Here is a 22983-nt window from a genome sequence, read left to right as displayed (position 1 = left end):
ACTCAATTCTTATATATTTCATATTTATTCAATTACAATCTCTGTATTAACATGAAAAATAAATTATGTTATTTTTCCACAATTGTATTGTTTTTAAAAGTGTCTCTTTCGGGAAATATGTATTGATAAGCAGGTTCACTATACTCTACAACCCATAAGGTCCCATTACTAGCATACTTTATTATTTTAACGGCTTCTTTTGCGACGAATTCCGGACTGAAATATAAAAAATGTTTGTAATTAGTAACAAAGGTTGATGTCTTCGAAATGAGTTTAATATATGTGAAGCAATTTCGAAACTTTTAGGTCAGTTCTGTAAAATCCATATTATTGTTTTGGGAAGTGTGTATATAACTTTGATAGTATGTAGTATCATCAGCAAATAGAACTGTACTTATTGGGCCCTCCTGTGAAAATTTCAAGTCATTAATATAAATGGGGAAATATTATTGGACTCTTTAAAGGTTTTGTATCAGATGGTAAAGGAGACGACCATGAAACCTCCGAGAACGATCTTAACGACTTGAATAATGCATCATAAACGCCTTACAAGAAAGTCATCGAGTGCACTGTCCTAACAGAAAATCAGATATCAAATGACAAGCGATAAGAATGTAGACAGCCACACTCTAAGAGAAGTGAATAGAACTATTTCGAAGGCAATTAGATTTAAGGAAATTTAAAACTGATAATATTAAACGCGCTATAGAGGAAAATAACAGCCTAAAAGTTCTACGTAGAAAGCTAATGAATGGGAAATGCGAAATTCATAAATTAAGAAACAAGCAAAATGAAATTATATAACGTAGAGACGAGTTAATGCATGTCGGCGAAGAGTTTTACAAAGAATTATATGGAAGTAGACGAGAAGATCAAACAGGAATACAAACAGCCATTTAAAGAAGATCATGAATCAGGAGAGGATGGAAGTGTAATAGAAGCTATCGTAAATGGAGGAGATATGCTATTAAATAAATTAAGGAAACTGTTCAATCTATGTTTGCAGAAAAGAGAAGTGTCCAAAGAATGGAACAATGGTATAAACATCGCTTTGAATAAAAAAGGAGATAAAACGGACCTAGAAAATTATAGACCTATTAGGCTGTTGAACCACGTATACAAGCTCTTCACTAGGTAAGTGACATGAAGATTGGAGAAAAAATTAGAACTCTACTAACCGTGAGAGCAGGCAGGATTCCATTCAAATTATGGTACAAATGATCACCTCCATACAGTAAAGACACTCATTGATAAATCTATAGAATACAACACACCTCTTGTCCTCACTTTCATAGATTTTCATAAAGCGTTCGACACGATCGAAATAGACAGCTATATAGAAGCAATGAATGCCAGCAGGATTGACCATCGGTTTAGTGAACTTATTTACAAAAACGCCACTATGACTGTTAAGATACATGATAAAATCCGACCAATAAAAATATAACGTGGGATAAGCCAATGAGATACGTTGTCACCGAAATTATTCATAACAGCATTAGAGTATGCCTTTCAGATGGTCATTTGGGACCACAGAGGAGTAACAATTATTGGCGAAAAGCTTAACCTTGCGTTTCGCAGATGACATTGTCCTTATTACAGATAATTTAGAAGAAGCCACAGATATGTTAAATGAATTTTACTTTGCATGTTCGAAGGTGCGCCTCAGAATGAACTTGACCAAAACTAAGTTTATGACAAATATGGTCCCCAATAACTCTTTAACTATTCAAGACAAAGTGGTAGAACTGGTGAAGAAATATACGTATTTGAGTCATGAAATAAGAATCCGCAGAGATAACCAAACATGCGAAATACAAAGACGAATTACTTTAGCGTGGGCAGCCTTTGGAAAACTGCGAGACACACTTAGGGTCAACATACCAATTAGTCTCAAAAGAAAAGTATTTGACCAATGCATATTATCGGTCATGATCTATAGGATGGAAACTATGACTCTAACCAAGACTGCGGCTTCGAAATTGAGAGTGGTACAGAGACGAATGGAACGGTCTATGCTGGGAGTGACGTTGCGGGACCGAGTAAGAAACGAAGATATGCGAAGAAGGACGAGTATTGTTGATGTTGTGGAACGCATAGTGGAACTGAAATTGGAATGGGCAGGCCATGTAGCGAGAATGCACGACTCACGATGGACGAGCAAAATTACAAATTGGTGGCCAAGAGTAGACAAACGTAGTAGAGGAAGACCACCTACACGTTGGGCTGACAACATCAGGCGTAACACTTAAAATTGGCAACAATGACCAGAAAATCGTAAAGAATGGAGGAGTTTAAGGGAGGTCTATGTCCATCAGTGGGCGTGACAAATAAAGGCTGGATGATGATTATGACAGGACACGTATAATTTATCAACGCCATAAAGTCAACAAAGAGGTTTGTACTTGCTTTGTCGACTACAAAAAAGCTTTTGACAAGGTGGGATGTCATAATATGAAAAAAAATTATATGCTTTAAAAAATATTGTATAGTCCATTGACCTTATTAAAAAATATATTATTTGAACAATTTTACTAAATTTCCGATTTACTAAAATTCTTATTCAGTTAAAAATTAACAATCTCATTCATCATCAAAATTATGAATATGACAATCATCCTCATTACCTTTGTCTATGTTTTACACCACTTTTCTCCGGAGCCAGACTTTGTGAGTTCATGTATTCAGGCAGTAAAGAATAGTTTTCCGCATCAAACAACGGCGTGTGAGTTCCTCCGGGACATACGGCAACCACCCTAACACCCGTTCTTTGGAAGTGAAAAGGATCTCCCCAGCATTGAGTCATGCCCACTATTGCAAACTTAGTACCGCCGTAAATGGGCATCCAAGCACCTGGCCGTATACCAGAAACCGAAGCTGTATTGATGATAACGGCTTCATCACCTCGTTTAAATTTTTTTAAATATGTTTCTAAACCCAAGATTATTCCGTTTACGGTTCCTCTCTAAAACAAATTTTATAATATTGAAATAAATAAGCATAGTATTCAATTTTTTTATTCGTATAAAAACTGGGTATCATCTCAGGATGCAATGAGAAATTCGATATGATTAATCCGGGAGTACACGCGTGTCGGTGGAAGGACCGAGCCGTGATAAATTTTAAAATGACGCCGTTTGTATAGTGGTGGTACTCACGGTTCGTAGACTTACTACGGTTGCCTCTTCCGGGTGGGGATGCTTGAGTTACGTCACCAGAGTACACAAGAATACAAAACCCATTTATTCGCGATTGAAACTGAATGTAGAGGGCAGGTCGATTGCAGTGTTGATTGGTTGAAGGGGAAGAATTACGTCACGAGAGTACAGTTTCGGGCTTAATGTTCATTGAAGAGGCAACCGTAGTAAGTCTACGAACCGTGGGTGGTACTGACCTTCCTGGAATGCTCCAAGCGGTTTTCCCCTTACCGACTGGCGTTATATTATTTCAGTTTTTATTTGGCCTTTGAGAGATACAGTTTAATATTTTTGTAGTCGGCGCTTTTGACTGTGCCCGTGTACATACCTGAACTGTGAATGGTTCCTGTGTGTGAAAGTGAACCCTGTGTGTGGTTCTTTTTATAATATTTCTTAGGTCTAGTATTTTAGTGGAAAATATAGTCACATGTATGGTGTTTTGTAATAGTATTTTTTTATTTGTAGGTTATGTGTTCTCACGAGAAAGACATAAAGCGTATTTTAGCCATATGAGCTGAAATTGAGAGCGACGATGAAATAGGTGGACCTCCTGAAGACCAAGATGACGTTTTGGAGAACAGTGATCACGACTATAATTCAGAGCAATCAGAAGGCGAAGAACTACCACATTTTAACGAAACTCAGCCAGATCTAAATACTCGTTTGTGTTTTGTGGGAAGGGACAAAAAGACGTAGAATAAATTTCCCGTGGCTGTTTAAAAAAAAAGAACCGGAGCAGAAACATAGTGATTCAAACTTCTGAAATGATTGAAAAAGTCAGAAAAGCAAAAATCATTATTGATGCTTGGCAATTGTTTTTTCCAGACTCCGTCATCAGCGAGATAGTTAGCACACACAAACAAATATATTCTGAAGCTTCGGACAAATTACAGTAGAGAAAGAGATGCCAGCAGTACAAATATGGAAGAAATTAAAGCACTTATTGGTCTTTTATATTTTGCTGTAGTATTGCAGTCATCACACCTACATTTCAGAGATGTTTGGGCACAGGACGGAACCGGCGTAGAGATTTTTCGTCTTACAATGAGAATTAATCGATTTCAATTTTTGTTGCGAGCGCTTCGTTTTGACGGTCTTATTGTTAGAGAGGTACGGAAACAGTACGATAAGCTATCTCCTATAAGAGAATTTTTTAAAGGATTTGTAATACTACAGTTACTAGGTAACAAAGGATGACATATCATCCATTCTATCTGTGTCGCTGTTTTGAATTCAGGAAAATGGCCGTCTGATTGGTGTACCTCAATTTATATCCCGCCGGATTTCCGTTTGTTACTGATTTTGTATCTCCTTAATCGGTCAGAATAAATGGCGAACTTTTGTTTTAATGTATCTAGGCACTGTGGCAAGAAACACGTTCATAAAATTGAAGAACTTACTTTGCAACCGTAACCTTAATCTAGAGATCCGCACAAGAATGCTACATTGTTAAGTTTTTTCTACTTTACTATACGGCATGGAAGCGTGGACAATAAAACAGTCTGAAATCAAAAAATTAACATCCTTTGAGATGTGGTGCTACAGGAGAATCCACAAAATATCGTGGAGTGAAAAAGTAACTAATATAGAGGTGTTACAAAGAATGAAGAAAGAATGTGAAGTCATAAAAACTGTTAAAATTAGAAAGATTCAATATCTGGGTCATATAATGAAGGGCGAGAAGTACGTATTACTTAGATTAATTATGCAAGGGAAGAGAAACCCAGGATGACGCAAAATATCCTGGCTAAGAAATTTGAGAGAGTGGTTCGGTTGCAGCTCATTAGAATTATTCAGAAGCGCGGCCAATAAAATTAAAATAGCGATGATGATTTCCAACCTCCGATAGGAGAAGGAACCTGAAGAAGAAGGCACTGTTGTGTTGTTTTCTGGATCATATTGTGATTGTTTTGCGGTGCTTAGCATTATTTCTTCAGCTCTTCTGATTACTTTTCTACTTGTTGTTCCTCGAACATATTCCGTGATTTAACCAATGTCCCTAAGTAATGATTAAATTTTCCTTAGCAGCCGTTTTTCCCAAGGTGTAACTCTGTTTTCTGTCCTTCTGATATTAGTACCCCGTCGTGTTCTGATCGTAATGCCCATAACCTTAGCAATTGCTGTTGCTGCAAAGTAAATCAGCGTATGTAGATATTCCAATATATGGGCTTCTACGACATAATTGGGCAGGACTTCAGTGTTCACAATTTACAACAGCGCACTGTTTTACAGCTTCTTACATGAGTTTACTCTTGGTAGCGGTGGTCTGCTAAGTGGGTTCGTTCCATTAAACTCTTGTACGACTCACAACTCGTCCGGATGTGTATTATCAGGTTGAGTTTCTTCTTGTGTATTATCAGCTTGAGTTGTATAACAACCTCAGGAATCTACTCTTGTATTTCATTAGGGGCTTGATTTTCAACTACTTCTTTATTATGAATTTCCCGTTCGACTTCGCTTTAGATGGTTTTGCGTCTAGTCTCTGGTATAAGATTATTTCTGATAATTACCCGGTATTGATCTGCTACTCGTTATTTAAATACTTACTGGAGAGATTTTTGAAAGATACTTCGACGTATCAAGATATAACATAATTATAGTAGCTTCCTTGATTGTTCTCTTTTTAGCACCTGTTTCTTTCAGGGCTAGATGCCCTTCTTTTCTCATGCGAGTCTTCATATTTGAGATCCATTAAATTCTCTATTTTTGAAATAAGATTGTTCACTTATTCTAACATTAACAGATATCAAATGCGTAAACACGCATGCGAAAATAAACATAGAGTTCAATGGAAAGATTCAAGCTTCGAGATGTGCGTCTTAAGAATTTCATGGGTGACTAATGTTAAGGTTAGACGTACAATGGAGAAGGAATGTGAAATAGAAGAGCGCACATTAGAATATTTAGGTCAAATTATGAGAAATGAGCAGATATATGGCTTAATACAACTCTTTCTTCAGGGCAAAGTGTATGAAATATTATGTACTATTCCGAATTGCTGTCAGCAAAATAAAGAAGCCACGTTAATCGCCAACACCTGAAATGGATAGGCACTGTAGGAAGTATAAGAACTAATATCTATTACAAAGTAAAATACTTGTAGTGTTTGGTAAAACTTACAATATTTACTTCCACTTCTTTCTCCCAATTTCTATCGTTGTAGATTCCAGCGTTATTAACAAGTATGTCAACACTTTTAAAAACATCTACAGTTTGAATAAACGCAGCTGAAAAAAAGTAAACAGTGAGAAAAATGCTACACTACATAGTTTACACACACACACACACACACACACACACACACATATATATATATATATATATATATATATATATATATATATATATATCTATGTATATATGTATATATATATATATATATATAAATATATGTATATATATATATATATATGTATATATATATATATATATATGTACATATATATATATATATATATATATATATATATATATATATATACAAATAACACAGTTTGTGTTGACTTTTGACTTTTGGTCGAGCTTGAGTGTTTCTATAACATCCCGGCCAAACCTACTGACTGCAGCCCTAATAAACTGTGTTGTTTGTTTATATCGACAGTCAATAATATCCAGTAATTTCTTGTATATATATATATATATATATATATATATATATATATATATATATATATATATATATATATATATATAGTATATAGGAAAGTAGCCGAAATCGTAACGGCGCCAGTATTGTCCCACTGCTGTATTTATCCTTTATGAGGGGAAGCCAGAGCGCTCTTATGCTTAGTGGAACTAGTGACTACCTAGAGTTGAGTGCTGCAGTTTTACAACGTTCACATTTGTCGATTTTGTTTTATTGAATTTTTTGTAATTTTTGTTTTCTAGTTCCATATGTAAGGTTACAGCATCTGTAAAGATATGTGCAAACCATTGTGATTCATAAATAAGAGAAAAGCTGATTTAGGTGTATAAAACTGAGCTGTTTCTCTTTGCTGGACCATTTTTAGGTTAGGAATCGTAGTTTATTTACATAAAGTGCAAGTTTTCCATATTGTACCACGGCGAGTTGCCTATATTGTACCGATACAATTTTAGATACCATTGGGTATTTAAGACCTACTTATTTTCAAAAATAAATAAATGAATAAATAACACACACCGTTTTTGTGTGTTTTAGATGCCCAAAGGAAAATATGGGACTTGAAGTGTGGACGACATGAGCCGGGCTCTTCAAACATTTCGTAATGGAGACATCGAGTGCAGCCTTTGGATAGATCAATTTTTAAGCTTTTTAAAGGCTGTCAAGCCAGCTTGACTAGCTGACTTGATTTCTGAAGCTTATGGGAGAGCAGGAAGCGTTGAAATCGCAGTCAATGGTTTCCAAACTAGTGGAGTATGGCGTGTTGATAGCATGGTCTTCAAAGATTATGACTTTTGTTTGGATGAAAATTAAAATGACTATGAAGGCAGTGAAACTCGGGAAGATGGTCAAAATGAAGAGTCTAATGAGACAAACAAGGAACCCCTTAGGTCTACAACAGGAGCTAATGTAGATTATGAAATACTCTGGCCTGAACTACCTAGTCCTAAACAGAATTTAGCTTCTACTACTATACCCACTAGGCCTACTAAAAAAAAACTCGTGAAGCAAGTCCAAACACATTTTAATTGATTCAATTTCCCCGATACTGAAGCCTCATCCAAAATCCAAGAAAAGAACAGCACAAAAGATAATGGTTTTGACGGAAAGTCCCTATAAAAGTGAATTACCTAGAATTAGCTAAACAGCTACAGTTAGCGTAGAAACAGATAAAATAAATAAAAATGAAATTGGTGAAGGTTAAACCGAAATCATCCAAGAAACTTGTAAGTGCTCCAAAAATAAAACTAGAAGATAAAACTAGTCTTAAAAGAAACAACGAGGCTGTCAAGAAAAATTTAGCAAAAAAGAAATGTAAAATGCCTACAGAGTTGTTCTTCTAGATGCTGCGTCAAGCTTAAATCAACCTGACGTTGTTTTAGAGATATGTGTTGAGCGGTTTTATTTAATTTGCGAGGAAAAAAGAATTGAAAAGATGATCCAATGCATCAAATGCCGTTCATAGAGCCACGTAGTTTGTGCAGGAGTCCAACCTGAAACCCGAACTTTTTTTCTTGCTTTGAATGTAAATTGTATTAAACAAAACATGATTAATGGTGTTCACACTAACATTTATTTTACCATTCACTCATCCCTCTATAATAGGTTACTACGGGTACAATTAAGGAAACCCATGGTACAATAAAGGCATTTAGTTTTCTAGATTGTACCACTTGCTTAGTACAATTGGCTAATTGGCTTAGTTCCAGTGCCATAAAACAAAACACACACACACACACACACACACACACACACACACACACACACACACACACACACACTTGCAACCTACCAGGAAAACATACTTTTTTAACAGTAAAATCAAACATATCAAGTTACAAAAATTATCATGTGTGTGTAAATATTTATTATTTTTCATAATACATCATTCAGTTAGATATGGCCTATATTATTCAAATTAAAATTCAAAATATGTTAAGTGATACAATATTGGCAACTCTCCCTTATATATATATATATATATATATATATATATATATATATATATATATATATATATATATATATATATATATATATGTGTATATATATATATGTATATGTATATATATATATATATATATATATATATATATATATATATATATATATATATATATATAAAGAGAAATCAAACGATTTCTACCTAGCGAAACCGAATTCAAATTTTTACCACTGTGTTTCCTAAAATTTGCGAAACAAACAGCTGGATAAATTACTCGGTAAGGGAATCTAAAATTGCATTCCACATGCCGTTCATTCTGGTCAAAATTCGTAGTGAATTCAGTTTCTGGTACTCCAAACGAAGTAAGTAATAAAACATAATGACGGTATTAGATCTTTGTTTTGATACAGGGCAGCGACAACCGCTGATACGTATTTCGACCTCCTTAGGTCTCGTCAGAACGGTATAGTCACTGCTCTGAACCAAAACAAAAATCTCTCCCGTCCTAGACTTACGTCCGTATATAGTTATTTTAATAACTATTGTCTATATATATATATATATATATATATATATATATATATATATATATATATATATATATATATATTGAAATGATATAGAATATAGGAGAAAGAAAAATAGCGATTAAAAATAATTTATAAGTTATATACTAAATAATATTAGATATAAAAAGTATTTGGTTATTATAATAAGTTATATACTAGAGAATTTTATAAAAATTATTCATATGAGGGTATTCTTAAGAAATTAGCATATAATAAGTGTAAAAAGTTTTATTTTAATAATTATTATATTGTAAATATATTTAAGTGAGCCATGTGATTAGGCAACCAAATATACCTACTCGGAATAAATGACAGTTAGGGAAATTAATAATTGCGAATGTGAAATAGGGTTAAATGTTAGTTTAAAATGTTTAGTTTACATATAGTCACTGATTTAAGTTTATATTCTGATCTGAAAAGCCTAAATGTCAACAAAATTCTCGATAGAAAAGAACGGAATTCCTAGAATACAGAATTTAACCTTTGTTTACGGTAGAACTTTCTCGAGTATGGATATGTCTATGGACATAATCGAACATATACTGTTTCGAGAACATTCATATGGAGGAAATGGAACAATTCGAATAGGATTTCTTGCCAGATGGTTCTGGAAGATTGAAAAGGTATAAATACTCGGTGATTTGGATTCAAGATGGCCAATCAGTTAGTAAGAAAGTTAGTTACAGTTATAAAGTCAGTCGGTTCTATTTTCAAGATAGTTCAAGATAGAATACAGTCAATCAGTTGGTGAAATGTTCAATATAGTGAGTTCAATGAAGATTAAGAAACAGAATAAAGAAAATATTATTGAAGATTAAAAATTATGTTATGTATAAATGTTGATTGGATAATGGAAGGAAGTATTAATTGAAAATTAAAATTATATAATATATTTGGTGATTGGATATTGGTATATTGAAAAGAAGAATAAATATAAATGCTGTTAAGAATAAAAATATTTTAAATTGGTGGAAGCTGATAATTGGAAAAAGTAATTTCACAAAAATGGAAATGGAAGCTGAGAACGAAGACATTGAGTGGTAATTAAAATCTTTATTTTGGAGAACATTTTCATTTAGGCATTCAGTGAAAGAAAGGTACAAAATTTTGTTAATATAATTTAGTTAGTATCATAAGAATTTCAATTTTAGAAATAGTTTGTTTAAAATTTACATTATCTATATAATTTAATTAGTTTCATAAGAATTTTAATTTAAAGATAGTTTATTTTAAATTTTACATTGGTTATGTTAGATATATATATGTGTGTTTCATAATAGATATAATAAAGATAATTTCACAAAGTGCTTACAAACTAATTCTTTGAGAACCGCGATAAAAACCCTATATATATATTATTAAAAACACACATTGCTCATCATTCACAAATAATACATCATAACAATGTGGCGCCCAACGTGTGGCTCTCTATTTAAAAGAATTAGTTTGGAAAGATAAGTGCTCTCATATAATTAAATTAATTTTCATTAGAAAGAAAAAATTATAGATTTTATTTTTAATTATATTTGAACAAGTAAAGTCTCAAAATGTCTCAAGGAAAGAAAGGCACAAGAAGCAAAAAGAATGAAGAAGATGTGAAAGTGGAAATACAACCTCTACAAGAGGAGATTTTAGTTCAAGTTCCACAAGATACTGCAGAAATGAATCCAGAAAGAGAGGAAAATGTCAATATGGCAGCTTTGATGTCATTAATGATGCAGATAAACAAGACAATAGAAGAGAATACGAAAAAAATGGAAGAGAATTCAAAAGAAGTCAAAGAAGACATGAAAAAAATGGAACAGAAAATGGAAGAGAATACAAAAAAAATGGAAGAGAATTCAAAAGAAATCAAAGAAGACATGAAAAAATTGGAGAATTCAAAAGAAGTCAAAGAAGACATGAAAAAAATGGAACAGAAATTTGAAGAGAATTATAGAAAATTAGAAAAGAAAATAGAAGATACTAATAATAAAATTGTAAAACAAATAGAAAAACAAATGGATAAAAAACTTGAAACTGCAGAGAAAAAAGTAGCAAATGAAATAAAAAATATACGGAATGACTACAAGAAAAGGATAGAAAATGCGAGTCCAGTTAGTAAGAAAGTTAGTTAGAGTTAGTTGTTCAGTAAGTTTCAAGATAGTCAGTCAGAAGGTACAGATGTTCAATATAGTGAGTTAAATGAAGATTAAGAAACAGTATAAAGAAAATATAATTGAAGATTAAAAATTATGTTATGTATAAATGGTGATTGGATAATGGAAGAAGTATTAATTAAAAATTAAAATTATATAATATATTTGGTGATTGGATATTGGTATATTGAAAAGAAGAATAAATATAAATGCTATTAAGAAGAAAAATATTTTAAATTGGTGGAAGCTGATAATAGGAAAAAGGAATTTCACAAAAACAAGGATAACCGAGGCTGAGAACGAAGACATTGAGTGGTGATTAAAATCTATATAGTGGAAAACAGTTCATTTAGGCAATCAGTGACAGAAAGGTACAAAATTTTGTTAATATAATTTAGTTAGTGTCATAATTATTTCAATTTTAAAGATAGTTTGTTTAAATTTTACATTGTCTATATAATTAAATTAGTTTCATAAGAATTTCAATTTAAATTTTAGTTTATTTTAAATTTTGCATTGGTTATGTTAGATATATATGTGTGTTTCATAATAGATACAATAAAGATAATTCCAAAAAGTGCTTACAAACTAATTCTTTGAGAACCGCGATAAAAACCCTATATATATATATATATATATATATATATATATATATATATATATATATATATATATATATATATATAATATATATATATATATTATATATATTAAAAAACACTCATTGCTCATCATTCACAAATAATACATCATCACAATATATATATATATATATATATATATATATATATATATATATATATATATATGTATATATATATATATATATATATATATATATACAATTTTTTGTTTAGTATCGACCGTATATTATTTAAAATATTTTATATTTTATAAAATATATGTCAGGGTATATGTCAGGTTCTATCGGTCTGGAATTAAAACAATTCTGTTTTTTAGTCACTTAAGTCACTTAATATTTCGCCAATTTATTATTGGCTTCATCATCTCTTTGTTTTAATAAATTTGTAGAGCACTTCTGATGAAGCCAATAATCAATTGGCGAAATATTAAGTGACTAAAAAACAGAATTGTTTTAATTCCAGACCGATAGAACCTGACATATATACCCAACAAAATATTATATATATATATATATATATATATATATATATATATATATATATATATATATATATATAATTCTTTGGTAGGTAACTTTGGAAAATCGTTTACACAAAGTTGTATCCGTATACACGTGATAAAAAAATGTGATTTTCGAAAAACTGTCAATTTTTAAACAGCTGTATCTTCGAATCTACTAAATGGAGTTTAATTTACTAACATTTACCATTTTAAAAGGTACTTAAAAATACTTTAATCTGCCGTTGCTACAGTTTTTTTCCTGGTTTAATTACATTTTGACAATTGAAAATCATAAAATTTTGTTAGTTTTCTTTTCGTTCTTCTTGACCTATACAATAAATTTTACGATTTTGTAAATTATTTCAACAAAAAGTTGACTACATAACAAAAAAAAATGAGACCTTGTGAGCTAAGATCGGTTTATTGAGCTCAGAGAACTTTTCAAATTTAGGATAAAAAGGGCTATTTTGACCCTATCGAGGGGCGTATCACAGGCCCACGGGCCCCTTGACGGCTAAAAAATAGCTATAGGCTACTTGTTTAATGCACAATGATATACTGAAATTTGGTAAAAACCCACAGAACCCACTCCTACAAAAATGGTCGAAAAGTATAAATAATGTTGGTGAAAAATATTCATCCTTCAAGAAATCCATTGTGTTATATAGTCATTAGGGTGGGTCACTGATGTGTGAAGTGTTTTTAATAACTTAATTATCATATAATAGTTACACTACTTTGTCTTATGTCTTAATAATAATTGGTTATAAAAAGTAAAATTATTTTACATCGTTAGCCCGCGCATGTAGTTCAAAGATTTGGGAATTTTCGAAAAAACACCGTTTAATTAAACTTACATTATTTATTTCCAAACAATCATACATTACCATACAATAAACTAATATTATAAAGATAAAAAACAATTAATATATTATACAATTTTGATAAAAATAATCATTAATTATGGTACTGTAAAAAAATTATGTTTTGGTCACAAAATCTCGTTTATTCTCAAATTGAGGCATCAGTTTTCTGGATTCAAGTTTCACTCTTATTAAATCTTCTCTTGACTCTTTATCGCATAATGACATAGATGATTCTGTCACTATTTTTTTAGAACGTTCAACTGCCTATGTGTGGCATAAAAAGTCAGTTCTCGTCGCCGCGAGACTTCATCTTGTATATTTCGTGATCTTTGACATCTCGAAGTATCGGCAGATCATAAAACATTTTTTCGAAAAGGTCAGGCCATGCAGTTGGGGTACATTGCTATAGCATGCTGGATGAGCCATACAGCCTGTAGTCATCACCCCGAGGTATGAGCACAAAGTGTATCAATATTCATACGCTTATGAAACGCACCTGGCGGATCATAAGGACCTTCACATTTTACTCCTTTTGAACTTGTCTTAAGTGAAATATCTTTAATCTTTCCTAACAGCCTCTCTTGGCTAACTCTTGCTTCTTCCGTCCCCGAATGGCTATTGGGTTTTTGAGGGCAGACGGAACACTATATTTTCTTCTACTACACACTCTAGGAAGGCAACGGGAAACCATCTAGATCCTAAGTTTCTCAAGGAATTATCATGAAAATAGCTGATAAATACGACGACTCCGAGTACTGGTGCTTCTTAAATGGAGCAGGAATGATAAGAATCTGCCGATCAGCTAGAAGCATGAATACATTTTCCAAAAAAATAAAAATAGGTACATAGAATTTAAAAAGCATGTACGAATCAGGAAGGTTCACAACACCATGAAAGATGAAGTGGGTAAATATGAGTATCCTTAGAATAAATGAAATGAGATAGCCAGTGTCGGGCAAAGTAACTATAGAAGATTACATTGTACAGTCGTGTTGTATACTGTTCAGGAAAAGAGTTAAAATTACAAACATTGCGTAGCAATAATTGAGAAGAAGGAAACAGATAAAGCAGTAGAAAAAGTCGCCCTTTTCTCAGACAGGATACTAATGTTGCAAATAGGATCAACATCAACCAATATAGATGTATTACAAGCATATTGTATCCACACAAGAGTCTCAATTGAACAATTCTATCGTGATTTAGAAAAAGTATTAGCATCTACAAAGAAACACGAGCTCAATATTGTCATGAGATATTTTAATACGAAGATTAGCGAAAGAGAGCAGAAAGCTATCATAGGAAAATATGGTCTGGGAATACGAAATGAAAGAAGAGATTATGTAGACATCTTTTTGTGTAGAAAAGCAACTAGTAATACCAAACACAATTTTCAAACTACCAAAGTGTCGTCTTTATAAATGGAGATCATCGGCAGATTCAAGGAATGATTAGTAACCAAATAGATTTCATATGTATAAATAAAAAATACCCCTATTGCACACAATATATACCGCAGATGTTCATATAACGCCAGGAACACTACTCAATCTTTATGCAGACGACACAATAATTGCGGCCAAATACAGAAACTTAGAAGTAGCGGTCAACAATCTACAGACAGCATTGGATAACAGTGAAGAATGTTGTATCAATGGTGTGTGAAGACTTAAGCAATATGTTTAAAAAGAAAAGAGAAACTCCAGAGGAACAGCTGTTAGTGTAAAATAATCGAAAACAAAAGCGAAATACCTAGAAGTCATTATGAACCAAGGCTTAACACTCAACTTAAACAGCAACAGCCATAGCAGCAATAAGAGGACTTGCAGAAAAAGCAACCCACAATAACAGCCTTAAAGAAGTAGCAAATGTACCCAGATACGTCGCTGAATGCTTTCTGTTCAGAAAACTACCACAGGTAAGGGTGATAGATAAAATGTCAGAAAAAGCTAGAAATTAAGTTTGTAGAATTAGAGAATCACCCAAGCCCGATCCTGCGAGAAATAATAAGATGTGATGCGTTCCATCGATGGAAGCACAAAAGATGAATACAGCAAATCTTGACAAACACATAGTCTAGATAATTCTTAGTTCTATGAACAGAAGAAGCCCCCGCACACAGCACTCAAAATTTTAATAATTGATGGTTATCTTCAAGACACCCATAAAAAAAAAATTTAAAAACCTAAAAAACGGCTTAGGTCACCAAAAAAATTAAAAAATACTAACAAAAAGTGGCCCAATAAGGGCCCATATCCTCGAGCACCGAGGCGCGGAACTGGGCTAGCTCGAAGCGGAGACTCGAAGCCCGAGTAAACAATTTCAGTTCGATGATACGCCACTAGAGAAAGCAGGAAAAGGACATCTCACCCTAGCCTGCATTGATCTGGTTAGAATATCGAGTTGAAGTTCTTGTACCCAGGACTTCCACACGAAAAGCATTTGGCTGATAGTGAGTCACTATCGCGCATCAGAGTGCTACAGAGGGAAAGTGATGTTCTGGAGCACTGGAGCGTGGTGGAGTGGTTCCTGATTACACTAATCAAGACACCTCGCTCCAGTGAATTGTAACACCCGAATGTCATTCTAAGGAGTATGTTAACTCAGTTAGCCCAAGACTCCACCACAGATCAGAGGTAATGTAAGTCGATAAAACCTCACCAGCTACAGGGGGTCATGTAAGATGCCCCCATTTTCAGTTTTTAATAATCAACAAGTTAACAGTCTATTGCATTTACCTTGATAAATACCATGAGGATTATTTTTTAATACGGATGTCCTTCCAATGTTTTTATGTGGCCATACAATGTTTTTAACAACTTTTTATTAAACTGATGATGGAATGATTTAATTCCGAAAAGATCTTCTTTAAAATATTTAATAAGCATTTTTTATACCTTAATACACACGAACACCACGTGCTTTGTATTCAACAGGTATACTAGCCATTCCTGGATATTTCCACTTCATGGTTTGTTCCAGTTTCACTTTTAATTTTAAAATAGATATTAACTAAGCTTAAAAATCTTCACCCTAGTATTAATACTCCTGCTAATTTTTATACTAATAGTTTCAATCACTTAAAAATATGTTGATTAAAAGGCTTACCTTCAAAATTATCTTTATCGGTCACGTCAGTTTTAACGAAAATAGCTTTTCCCGCACCAAACTCCTTATTAAGCTCCTCTACGGCTTGTTCTCCCATTTTCACATCAATGTCTGATATTGTAAGTCCCTAAAATATTTATAATTCTTTATATTATGTCGTAATAAAAGACGAAATATACATATATATATATATATATATATATATATATATATATATATATATATATATATATATATATATATATATATATATATATATATATATATATATGTATATGTATATGTATATATAATATAAATTTACTATTTCTTGGGTTTAGGTTCAATAAAATATATATTACATGTGGAACTAGATTTTAATTTCCATTGCAATCAACGTTTCGGCAGGAAACCCTTGCCTTTGTCAAGATTCTAAAATGTACATGTATAAGACAAACAGTTACTGTAAAATATGTATATATATGACTTTCCAAAACGTAAAAGACATTAATGAACTGACACAATAAATAAATAAAAGTTGATATCTGATATCTCATGGTTTACTGAGATTAATGCAATCAATTATTGCTGTTTGGAAAAGTATCAAGACTGATTTAAATATTTTATTTTTAATATTCAGAATATGACCTTATTTAGTTTTAAATCTTTTATTCAATCATAGTATATTAGCTAAGTATAATATGGCTTTGGTTCATCCTTTAAATTCTCGAACTCAAATTGGCTGATTAATTATTGTCAAGTTCTGAGAATTCACTTGTCTGAAAACAACATGTTTTTGGGAAACATTTATCAACCCAAACACGTCAGAGTCCTTAAGGAAACGTACCCATTCTTTGTGTAGAAAATTTAAAATGCCACTTTAAGCTTAATTTACGGCTATTCACGGAGGTCCTAAGAACAGAAGAACCACCCCAATGGATTCGCGTACATACATATTTTGTTTCGTATGATCGGCCACTTTACAACAACCTCTCATCGTGGACAGAACCAAGCAAACCAGCATCGGGTGTGCATCCCATTTTTTACCCTTAGACCTTAGACTCCGAGCGAGGCCCAACCACAGACAAAAGGTAAGTGAATTTCATATAGAATTGACAATAAGATATTAAATCTGCCAATTGTTATTTGAATTGCATTTTATTTTACATATCTATTTACGAACATTTGCTATTTTTCGCTAATTTACTTACAAACAAATTATTTCATTTTTTCGTTATTATTATTTATCGATTATCATTTAACCAGCGACCTTATTAAGTTTTATACAAAACAATTGCAAAAAAGCTATTTTTGCAATAATCAAGCAACAAATTAACAAAAATAAGTTGATAATACAAATTCTCATGCTACCGCATTTTCTATACTTTTTCAGTAAAATTTCGTCACATTTCCATGTAATTTACCGGTCTTTACCCTTTAACTTTAGCATTTATGATCAAGTAGCGATCTTCCATTGTTTATATATTGTTTATAACTAAAAAATTACTTTTAATCTTTTGTATATTTTGCTTATTGTATATTTTTATCACCAAATTTATCAAAAGCACCTGAAAGATACCTGTGTCAAAGAGTGTCTTGGGAAAATAGCTACTTCCCTGGTCTACGTCGTTTAATTTTGTATAATAAATCCAATATAAGTTTTTTCATCGTTGTTATGTGTAACTCTCGTCACTGTGTCGCACTCAGGGAGAGGTTTTGGGGGTTAAAACCCCCCAGGGCATAAAAGTAAAAAATATATAAAGAATAGTAGGAAAATGTAACTTGTCTTTCACACACAATACTTCTTCTTTCCCAATCGGAGGTTGGATAACATCATCACTATCTTTACTCTATCTACTGCTGCTCTGAAGAGTTCTATAGAACTGCATTTAAACTAGTCCCTTGAATTATTCAACCATGACACTCTCCTTCTTCCTATACTCCTTCCTCCTCTTACACACAATACAAAAAATCCAAAACGCTATTTGAATAATTAAATTACAACTTTAAATATGTAGAATACAATAATTATTGTCTAAATACACAATAATTAACAATATTGTTCATTATATTTAGATATAGATACCTAATATTAGGCTCATCACAAAAGTAGACAGAACGAGTCTGTTGCGAGTAGCATGCGCTTATAGGACTGAATCTGCGGCGGCCTTCTGGGCTATCACGGGTTATGTTCCTCCGTATGTGTTAGCAGTAGAAAAGAGACATCTCTATGAGAGAAGAGAACATCTGACAACAGCTATAAAAAAAAGAAAGAGAAAGATCAATGGAAAGATGGCAAGAAGAGTGGAATAACAAGGAAGATGTTGCCCAGTGGACCAAGATGCTGATTCCGAGACTAAGGGATTGGGTAGATTGTCTGTTTTAAGGCGTATCTTCATAGATTCAGAAAGACAGTTACAGATAAATGCGTATACTGCGAATATTCCGACATTGTTACTAACACAATGCTGTAGTGTAATAGATGTACTGTGGAGAGAAAATGAAAACAATGTTTGTCAATCGAGACCTTCCTCTGGATCTAAGGATAAGAGCCTTAAGATGCTACGTGTTCTCGACTTTGTTGTATGGAATGGAAAGCTGGACACTGAAAGTGGATAATATAAAGAAGTTGGAATCATTTGAGATGTGGTGCTATAGAAGGATTTTGAAAATACCATGGACCCAACGAGTTACAAACGCAGAAGTGTTAAGAAGGCTACAAAAGGATTGCGAGGTCATTAAGCACATCAAAACAAGAAAGCTGGAATATGTACGCTACATTACCAGAGGTACGAAATATGAGATAGGGTAAAAGATCCATAGGAAGACGAAGAATTTCCTGGCTGAGAAACCCAAGAGAGTGGTACAGTTGCAGCTCAGTAGATCTTATCAGAGCAGCCGCCAGTAAGGTACGGATAGCTGTGATGATAGCCAACCTCCGATAGGAGAAGGAACTACAAGAAGGAGAAGCAGAGAAACAGAATGTATAAAGAAATAGGTATGAACCCTATGGCTGTAAGAAAGATGATCGTGAATATGACGGAAAGTGCGGAGGGATGGAATAGTGTTCACAATTACATCCGAGCAGTCATTAAAAAGAAAGAAGAAGAAGAGAAACACCAACCGGATCAACGACAGAGATAAGATCTAATTACTATTTTAATGGGAATAAGCCACAATTAAAGGTTTGTGATGTATTGGCAACCATGCAGTGCGGTTACGTCACAATCAGCTGGAGATAAACTCAGAAAGACAGACGCGACGAGGGTTTAATTAATGTACTGTTATTTTGTATTGCGTTTTGGAGTGGTAATTAAAGTCGGTAGTATTTCCTATACTGTTGTTATTATTTACAACCCGGTCCGATACTTATTATTAGGCGACGAGGATGGGATTCGTGTGTGCCAGTTACCTAAGTGCATTATTTCGTCCCTGTGATACATAAAGCAAAATGTGTGCAAGATGGCGGCATTCGGAAACATCGAACAGTCTAACCTGGGTGACTTTAAAGGTTTGAAATCATATGTCGAGCGTATGGATTTCTTCTTCACAGCAAATAACATTACAGACCCTGATAAGAAAAAAGCTACATTTTTAAGTTTGTGCGGTCCAAATACATATGAGATTATTAGATCTTTGGTTGCGCCGTGCAAAGTATCTGATAAAACTTATGACCAAATCATAGTTGAGTTAAAAAAGCATTTTTCTCCAAAAACGTCGGAAATTGTGTGCAGGTTTAAGTTCTATCGTCGAAATCAACAGACTGGTGAAACAATATCTGTGTATCTGAAAGAATTACGAAAATTGGCTGTGGAATCCTGTGGTTTCGGAGTTAGCCTTGACATAATGCTACGTGACGACTCGTTTGTGGCATTACCGACTAATCGCTACAGCAAAAATTGCTAACCACAGATAAGTTAAAACTTAGGACGCGCAAGACATGTGCCTTGCACACGAAGTGGCCGTGGAAAGTTCGTGCGACAGTCAACTGCGCACAAGTATGAGAGGGTGGTTTTAGTTGGTAGGCAGGATAATAGATACCTGAATCTTTGGCACTGCTATCTTTAATACTTTAAATTAAACTAAAACCCAAATTTTAGGGACTCAAAATGGAGGTAGCATAAAAAAAATTCGAAACCCCACTCAGGCAACTTCTGGCTGCACCACTGTCTTGTCATCCAAGTCCTTGTATTTTTCTTCCGATACTGGTACATTATTTCATTTTTTTCTACCGCTTAAAAACTAACCCACGTAATTATCGAATAATCCTCGTATCAGCTAAATACCAGATAAGAATTATGCACTACAAACGCTATGTAAATGTAAGTATACCTTAGGTGTATAAAACTTAATGAGGTCGCTGGTTAAATGATAATCGATAAATAATAATAACGAAAAAATGAAATAATTTGTTTGTAAGTAAATTAGCGAAAAATAGCAAATGTTCGTAAATAGATATGTAAAATAAAATGCAATTCAAATAACAATTGGCAGATTTAATATCTTATTGTCAATTCTATATGAAATTCACTTACCTTTTGTCTGTGGTTGGGCCTCGCTCGGAGTCTAAGGTCTAAGGGTAAAAAATGGGATGCACACCCGATGCTGGTTTGCTTGGTTCTGTCCACGATGAGAGGTTGTTGTAAAGTGGCCGATCATACGAAACAAAATATGTATGTACGCGAATCCATTGGGGTGGTTCTTCTGTTCTTAGGACCTCCGTGAATAGCCGTAAATTAAGCTTAAAGTGGCATTTTAAATTTTCTACACAAAGAATGGGTACGTTTCCTTAAGGACTCTGACGTGTTTGGGTTGATAAATGTTTCCCAAAAACATGTTGTTTTCAGACAAGTGAATTCTCAGAACTTGACAATAATTAATCAGCCAATTTGAGTTCGAGAATTTAAAGGATGAACCAAAGCCATATTATACTTAGCTAATATACTATGATTGAATAAAAGATTTAAAACTAAATAAGGTCATATTCTGAATATTAAAAATAAAATATTTAAATCAGTCTTGATACTTTTCCAAACATTAGGGTATATTACTTTATAGTAAATTCTTACCTTTAGGCCATTTCGTAAGAGCTCCTTAGCATAACAGAGCCCTATACCTGAGGCACCTCCTGTAATTAAAGCAACTTTGTCGATAACATCAAACATTATTAGACTAGCCTTGTGTGTAGACTAACCTTTTTATTTTACTTGAATATTATTTGCATTCTTATCTTTTGTATCTATGTTTATTTTATTATATATCGTTATGTTTAATTATAACTGGTATTATACGATTACTTTATCAGTGTTCAGTCAAATATATACCGTAGTTTTTGTGAAACACTACAATACGTATTTTTTAACTTAAACTTTTACCTATTATTCCTAATTTTTAGAAGCTATAAATAAAAAAAAACTGTTACGTCTTTATGGGAAGAAGAATACTCTAAATATCTATATTTGAATATCATAAATGTAGACGTTCTGTCCACCGACTTACAAGTATTTTGTAATAATCTTTCCATGTATTTTTAAAGTCGAATATGTCGTCTGAGATGACTGTTGTTACCGAAAATCCTCTTAGCGTCTCTAAGCGTCACTAAACACGTGAAGTTCGTTTATAACAAGATCCATATTCAGGATTGTCTTGCAAATTAGCCTACATACATCATCAGGCTCTCTTTTAACTTCTTCTTCATGGTACGTGTAAAAATCTGCACAATTTGTTTTCAAATCGTGGACACAAAACACGTAAAGCCATAGTTTCCTAAGATAGAACATTTCCTGCACTGGCATTTTTGGAAGCGAAAGGTTTTGCATATAGTCGAAAACAATAGCTCCGACATTTTTCTTTTCTTGAGGTAAAACTTTTTAGCTCGTCTCAGATGTACCATCTTTTCTACAACTGCTGCACAAGTTGAACAAACGTCAACCTGTGGTCTTCCAAATCTGAACCCATGATTCTCATTATAGTATTTTCTAAAAAAATCGTATTTAACGATGTTGGCATGTTCGGGTTACGTTTTCCAAAAGAGTTCATGCATTATTTTCACAGTGAGGTTCATGATCATCATTGGCTTTACAACCCATGGTAGGTCTTGGCCTGCTCAAGGATAAGTCTCCATTCTCTCCTATTCTTCGTCTTGACTTTCCAGTTTCGTACTCCCAACATTCTCAAGTCTTCCTCCATCTGATCCTTAAATCGTGCTCCAGGTCTGCCCCTTCTTCTCACTCCATCTATTCTTTGTTTCCGGAAACATCGTCCATGTTTCCGACGCGTAGGTGAGGATGGGCTTGATAAGAGTTCTGTATATCACTAGTTTCGTGCTTTTTGTAACTAGGCTTGTTAAAAATTTTTTTAATCCATAATAGGCTCTATTTGCCAGATATATCCGA

At 33.2% G+C, this 22983-nt stretch overlaps 1 protein-coding gene across 1 annotated transcript; it reads right to left on the bottom strand.

Moving 5' to 3' along the window:
• Positions 1–6: 6 nt before the first annotated feature.
• Positions 7–21812, bottom strand: LOC140447422 (15-hydroxyprostaglandin dehydrogenase [NAD(+)]-like). The gene is made up of 5 exons (XM_072540063.1): positions 21658–21812; positions 16610–16736; positions 6318–6424; positions 2628–2965; positions 7–216 (listed from the first exon to the last, which is right to left on the bottom strand). Exons 1-5 carry the CDS (start codon positions 21751–21753, stop codon positions 69–71), a joined length of 816 nt encoding a protein of 271 aa, XP_072396164.1. The 5' UTR covers positions 21754–21812; the 3' UTR covers positions 7–68.
• Between the last annotated feature and the right edge of the window lie 1171 nt (positions 21813–22983).

Source organism: Diabrotica undecimpunctata, chromosome 8, assembly GCF_040954645.1.
Source record: "Diabrotica undecimpunctata isolate CICGRU chromosome 8, icDiaUnde3, whole genome shotgun sequence".
Lineage (NCBI taxonomy): Eukaryota > Metazoa > Arthropoda > Insecta > Coleoptera > Chrysomelidae > Diabrotica > Diabrotica undecimpunctata.
Note: the sequence above shows the minus strand (reverse complement) of the source record. Positions and strands in the feature narration are given on the sequence as shown.

What these genes read in the sequence shown, in the direction of transcription:
- LOC140447422 (XM_072540063.1), bottom strand. Translation starts at nt 21,753, where the DNA reads ATGTTTGATGTTATCGACAAAGTTGCTTTAATTACAGGAGGTGCCTCA. An exon ending in CGATAAAGATAATTTTGAAG is followed by an intron (nt 6,425 to 16,609) that starts GTAAGCCTTTTA and finishes ACTTTTTTTCAG; the next exon opens with CTGCGTTTATTCAAACTGTA. An exon ending in AAGAAGTGGAAGTAAATATT is followed by an intron (nt 2,966 to 6,317) that starts GTAAGTTTTACC and finishes AATTTGTTTTAG; the next exon opens with AGAGGAACCGTAAACGGAAT.